This window comes from Vigna unguiculata, chromosome 5, assembly GCF_004118075.2.
Source record: "Vigna unguiculata cultivar IT97K-499-35 chromosome 5, ASM411807v1, whole genome shotgun sequence".
Taxonomy (NCBI): Eukaryota; Viridiplantae; Streptophyta; class Magnoliopsida; order Fabales; family Fabaceae; genus Vigna; species Vigna unguiculata.
In genome coordinates this window covers 2,000,429-2,007,207 of record NC_040283.1, presented here as the reverse complement: position 1 = coordinate 2,007,207, position 6,779 = coordinate 2,000,429, and the positions used below count along the sequence as shown (strand labels likewise).

Genomic DNA, 6,779 nt, shown 5'->3' with positions numbered 1-6,779 from the left:
GAACTATATCAAAAAATAAATTAAAATATAATAAATTTTGAATTCTTAAAAAGAATCCAAAATTTAAACTTTATAATGAAAAAAGTTAAATTCAATATAAATAAAACTTTTCAATGTTGTAAAATTTTCTATCGTGCTTACGCTTTGTTAGGGGTTCTTTTTGGGCTAATGGCTTCGATTAAAATTCACGAAAGATAGCCCATTCTTGTTTGCAAATTATTATTTTTCAAAAATAATCTGAGTTCAGTACTGGAGTCCATAAAATATTCAATCACGGGCTTTTATTTCCTGTAATCCCTATTTTCTATCTGTACTCCAGAAAACAAAAGCCTTCATCACGTCTCTTTTTTCACAAACAAAGCCCACGGACTGTGAGGCATCACGGGTTTGTTATTTATTTCAAAAATTATTGTCAAATCTGGTCTTTGTTCCATTTTCTTTTAAAATTTAGTGCAGGAAATTCTAAGATTTTTTTTTTTTTTGGTAGTATCTAACTTCTCCCCCAATAATACAACCACGATAAAATAGCCTTACAACACACGCACACAATATTTCACGAACAAATTTTCAGTTTTCGCCACAAAATACTTTAAACTTTCAAGAGTTAAATACGTTTCTAGTCCTAAATATGAACAGAAAATTAGAATTTGTCATTATCGATATATTTTTTTTTTTAAAATTTAAAAATAAATGAATATAATTCTTTTAATTTAATTGTGTTAATTCTTTCTTGTGTTAAACGACATTTCAAGTTAAAATTTGAGTTATAACGTGTCAAACAATATAAGAAATATATCTAACATCACAATTGAGTTATAAGAAATATATCTATTATGTTTTAAAGTCTGTAGGACAAAACTGTATCAATATTTGAGATATGAATGAATTGCAATTTGACATAAAAATTTAGGGATTAAAAACATATTTTAACATTTTAATTATAATCTTTCTTGTATATCGGTGAAATATATTTTTATTTTTATTATTGTTTTTCATTGTCAACCTATTAACTTATGGTATAATGATATTTTGACCAAAATAAATAATTGAAGGATGATCGGAGTTGTGGGTTAAAAGTGGATAAAAAAGTGGGTTAAAATATCATTATCCTAAAACTTATGTGAAGGCTTAGGTCCATTAATATATATAAGTTTATTAAAATCATAGATCAAGTTTAAAAAGCTAAAATAAAAATTGAAGTTATTTAAGAGACTCGACAATGTTAATATTTTAATCCATTGCCCTCTTATAAACATATAATTAATGGAGTAAAGATAAAAGAATGAAGATTTTTTTGGTGGTGTTGGTTAGGGGAATGGGAAAGGAGGTGTGGAGGAGAAATCCTGTTGTTAGGTAAAAGAGGTACAACACTTATGCCCAGCTTTATATAGAAAGAATCACCATTGCACCATTCCCTGGGACAAACCTAAATGGATCAACTACCAAAGTAAAAGGACCGTTGCACCTTACCATGGGACCACCTAAGAGGTTCACATTTTCATAAACATAGATTATCAGTCTCTATGGTCGTGTCTTATTATTGTTAATGTTGTTTGAATTTAAAAACCATCATGCGTAATTGAGGTTGCAACTCACACAGCTAAAGAAAACATTGTTCAATCACTGCAATTCATTTTTCATATTACAAAATTAACATTCAACGAATGAGATTCTGTACATTTGAAAGTAAACATTACCAGAGCCTTTTTCAGCTCTGGTAAATCTCTATCATACAACATTATAATCTTCTTGTAACAAAGATTCAACTATCATATGCTTTCTTTGAACACCTTTAAAACAAAAATGAAAATGTACTGCTGCTACTGGACAATTGATTCATCTGGGTCCTGAGAGCTCCATGGCTTGGACTAACAACAAAGAGTCATCAGTGAGATCAGAATACCTATCTGATGAAGACGACTCTTGCGGTTTGAACTTGGTTGTGTCAACTCTTTGTGAGGCTTCCCATCTTTCTGCTAATCCATCACCTTCAAGCATGCGAACCACTTCAGACATTTTAGGTCTGTGCCCTGGAAGATACTGTGTGCACAAGAGGGCCACTTGAACCATTTCCTCAAGTTCAATTCTGTCATAGTTGCTCTTCAGATCCTTGTCTACCAGCATTTCAAGCTTTTTCTCCTGATGAATTTTCTTTACCTGAATGTGAACAACACAAGGACTTAGAGACTTAACATTTGGTTTGTGATGAAGGAAAGAGTTTTTTGATGAATAATGAAGGGAAAGAAACTCACCCAATCAAGCATGGCTCCTTTGTTGTTGGCTGATTTTCCAAACTCTAGAGCTCTCTGGCCTGTGATCAATTCAAGGAGGAGAATGCCAAATCCAAAAACATCAGTTTTCTCAGAGGATTGTCCTGTGGAAAGGTACTCTGGGGCAATATGCCCCACTGTGCCTCTCACTGCAGTTGTGACATGTGAGTCTTGGTGATCCAAAAGCTTTGCCAACCCAAAATCTCCAACCACAGCTTCACAGTAGTCATCAAGCAATATGTTTGCAGCTTTCACATCCCTGTGAATGATCTTTGGATCACACTGCTCATGAAGGTAAAGTAGTCCTCTTGCTGCTCCTAAAGCAATGTGCTTTCTAGTGCCCCAGTCCAACACTGGTTTACCTGAAAACCACCAATTTTGGTATTGGAATCCTTAGGTACACTAAACGAGGTTGTCTAATTTGAGTATGAAATTTAGAACTGATCTTACTCACCCTTGAGACGAGAAGCAACACTGCCATTGGACATGTATGGATAAACCAAAAGCCTTTCTGTTGGTGTCATGCAAAATCCATAGAGTCTGAGGAGGTTTCTGTGCACTGCCAGGCTTATCATTTCAACTTCGGTCTGAAATTGAATCTCTCCTCCAATGGCATTGCCATCTTTAAGCCTCTTTACAGCTACAAGAGTACCATCAGAGAGAACTCCTTTGTAGACATTTCCAAAACCACCTTTTCCTAGGATGTTTTTGCTGCTGAAGTTGTTAGTAGAAATCTGGAGTTCTCTGAATTGGAACCTCTTCAAGTTTCCAAGGTACACTTCTTCATGATGCCGGTCTGAAACAGTTAACATAAAGATCATAAGCATATGAGAACATACCATACTTGAATTCAAACTGGTAGCTTTTGATGCACAGGAACACTATTATATAAGGAAATTGATCTCATTTAAGGTGTTCAATGGGAAAGTACCTTTGACATCGAAGAATGCTTGTTGATTGTGCTTGTGTCTCCACCAAATAACACCTCCAAAACCGATAACTATGAGGCAGAGACATCCCAAACTCAAGCCAAAGGCAATTGCCATTTTATGAGATTTTGGTCTTCCTGATTGTAAAGCATCTAGAGAAGCAAAGATATTGCTATCAGCATCATAACAATGACTGTGCAGAATGTATCAGAGTACACTAGTACATGGGAAACTGACACAAGGCTTGTAAGAACAATGAATTTTAAAAAACATGACAAACACTGACGAGATCTTACGTTCGGTATTGTTCAAGTTCATGGACATAGGCATCAATGTCATCCCATGACAGTTTGGCTCTTTTCCCGTGGCACAAACAATGGGGTTTCCAACAATGCTGAAACAATAAAAACGAATGGGATTAATCTATAGGCCAGCACCCAATTTTCTGTTTTCCTTCCAAGCAAAAATGCACATACATAACACCGAGAGATAGATAGAGAGACAGAGAGAGTTACCTGAATGATTTGGCTAAAATTCTGGGCACCGGGCCACTGAGATTGTTGTATGACAAATCACTGAATTACAATCACAAAACAAGAAACGTTTTTAGCAATACCAAACTGGAAAAATGAACTGAAATGATGCATAAGATACAAGTATAAGACAGAAGAGTTCATGTGTATTACAGAAAATTAAGCTGGGTCATGTTAGCCAGAGACTCTGGGAATTCACCAACAAGAGTGTTATTATTGAGCCTCCTGAAACAATTTTAGGGAAAATTTCAGCATCAGAGAGATTGATACTGAAAATGGTTTCATCTCAAGATATCAAACCCAAGCTTATCTATGCTTACAGGTATTGGAGGCTTCTAAGGTGTCCCAGAGATTGAGGAATCTCCCCTCTGAAGAAGTTGTTTGAGAGATCAAGGGTCTGAAGCTTAGGAAGTTTTCCCAGCTCTGATGGGATTGGTCCACTTATGTTGTTATTCTGTAGCAGCCTGAAAAGTTGTCCAAAACATAGTCAATAAGAAGCATTCATCTTGAGAGTATCAAATTGCATAGAGCCTTGCAATTACTTACACAATCTGAAGGTTGGTTAAGTTGCCTATGCTCGGAGATAGAGTACCAGATAGACTTTGGCTTGGAGTGCCCCTGCACAAAACAACACAACACAACACAACTTTCATCTTAAGCTTGAATCAATTTGCACTACAACCTGGTAGAACACCTGTTGAGTGTGTTCAAAATTGGAACAGTATTTCAAGAGGTTAATTATAAGATTGAAGGAAAAGACTCACAGTCCAACGACCAAGTTATCTGAAGAACATGTGACCATAGTCCAGCTACATGGATCAACTGCATCCCCATCCCAATTGTCTAGAACACCATGTGGATCCTCCAGAGAGCGTTTTATGCTCATTAAGGCTTGCACTGCATTAAAAAGAGACCTATTTCAAAACTCTGCATATTATGAAGCTATGAACAAGGGGAAAGAAGGAGCAAAATTTCAAGTTTGCATACCTTCGAAGTTCACTCCCTTGGGAGAAAGCAAAGCATCTGCGGAGCTCCAAAAGAAGAACAATGTGAAAAACAAAAGAGCTGTTCCTCTTGGATTCCCCATTCAGATTGAAAATCTCCAAGAAAGAAGATGCAAGTACACTTCACTTGAGGTTGAGGTTTCAAAACTTCAACCCAGAAATATGTAAATATGGAACGTTTAACAGTTCTGAAATGGGTGTGCTTTCATCACTGTGGTGTTCAAAATAAGAAAAAGAAACTCACTCCCTTCTTTCCATGCTAGAATCTCATTCACCGAAAAATCTCGTGTCAGATCAAAGGGGTGAAAAAAGACATGTTTTTAGACAGCATAAAGAGAAGTAGCATGCCTGTCACTGAGTCAGGAAGCTGTAAACAAAATATTATATATATAATGGCCTTAATCTCAGAACAAAAACAGATGAATAAAAACCAATTCAAGGTAAAAGTTTGAGTCACATATGTGGCAGGGAGAGAACGGGAAATGCACTTGAGAGTTACTTACTTAATCATGCACATGCACTTAAAAGCATAAAGAAGTTTTCATGAAACTATATATGCATCAGCAAAGTAGTAGATAAAGCAGAAAAAAGAAAAAAGAAAAAAAAGTACTGTCGCATGAGAGATATCATTAGATTTTATTAATGAATATTATGCAGACACATTTAGAACAAAAGAATAATACAGTAGTGCTTTTCTTTCCCTTTTGGCTGCAAAGAACCAAAATCCTACGTGTTTGATTCAGCCTCAGTACATTACATAGTATTTGTTTATCTGTTTTAATTTGTTGGATTAGTGTTAGATTAGCAAGCAAAAGCCATGAGTGGTTATGGTTTGGTGGAGAATCCAAAAGGGTGGAGTTTGGCCATTTAGTAGAGTCCTAAAGTTAAAATTTAGAATATTAAGGTATTGAGAATGTGAGAATCTCGAGGAAAATGGTGTTCTGGGGGACTGAAGATTGATGCTAGATTGTGTGAGATAACATAGATGAAGCAGAAAAATGTGAGTTAGGTATAAAAAATAATATAAGATGATGTGGTTTTGTGGTGGAAATGAATGGTATGTGCTTTATAGATTCCATAAAGCACTATGAGCTAACCATCACACTTTGGTCTCTTTGGTCTATTCCCACAGCAGACAGTCATTCCCATAAAATTGTTCAAAAAGAGTAAAACTTTGAAAAGCAAAAGCTGCCACTGCCATTCCCCTCTCTCTTTCCGTGACCCACCACACCACACACTTTCCTTTTCCATTTTTTTCTTTTCTTATTATTATATCACACTCTCACCATTTCCAACTTACACTAACATTAACCCTACAAACTACTCTTCTTTCTCCTACCTTCTACCTCAGCATTAACCCTAATATTTTGCTTTTATTCTTCTGCTTACTTGTTATTCTTACCAAACAACTCAACTGTCACATTCATTCTCCATACAAAAAATGTCAGAAACGTATATTATTGAACTCTAGTGTTCCAAACATTAACCTCATATCCAAGTGAATACTCCAAAATTTTCAATTATACTTCAATGTTCCACATCGATCAAAAAGATAAAAACAAATTTACGTTACTGTATAAATAGCTATAAATTTCAATGCAGAGTCTAATCTTATACAATTGAGTTAGACTTGAACAATTGTTCCTTATTTTTAGTTTTGTAACTTATACAAATTAAAAGTAATTTTTACCTTAATAATTTAATTATGTAATTTTTTACCTTAACAAAGTGATGTAAAATTGAATTAGGACAAAACTCATATTGGTAATTACCAAGAAAAACAAACTTTTACATGCAAGAGAGGTGTCTTTTACCAAAGAGTACAATTGTGTTACTATTTGGGGTTTAACTTTAGATCTTTGGGGAATTACTTTTAGAAGGATTCGGATCCTTTGCATTTTCAAAAGAATTGCACTCTGCAATTTTATGACATTATGTTTATTATTGATTTGTTTTTATTGTTTAATATAAAACATTTTGAAGGCTGGGGTTTTCTAGGATTCTTTGTCTTTTCTGTTAAATGGGTTGAACCAACATGATGGA

At 34.9% G+C, this 6,779-nt stretch overlaps 1 protein-coding gene across 1 annotated transcript; it reads right to left on the bottom strand.

The window, feature by feature from the left end:
- Positions 1 to 1,601: 1,601 nt before the first annotated feature.
- Positions 1,602 to 5,264, bottom strand: LOC114185476 (protein NSP-INTERACTING KINASE 1-like). The gene is made up of 11 exons (XM_028073212.1): positions 4,720 to 5,264; positions 4,497 to 4,629; positions 4,279 to 4,350; positions 4,053 to 4,196; positions 3,886 to 3,957; positions 3,715 to 3,774; positions 3,496 to 3,593; positions 3,202 to 3,351; positions 2,725 to 3,066; positions 2,253 to 2,632; positions 1,602 to 2,157 (listed from the first exon to the last, which is right to left on the bottom strand). Exons 1-11 carry the CDS (start codon positions 4,817 to 4,819, stop codon positions 1,837 to 1,839), a joined length of 1,872 nt encoding a protein of 623 aa, XP_027929013.1. The 5' UTR covers positions 4,820 to 5,264; the 3' UTR covers positions 1,602 to 1,836.
- Between the last annotated feature and the right edge of the window lie 1,515 nt (positions 5,265 to 6,779).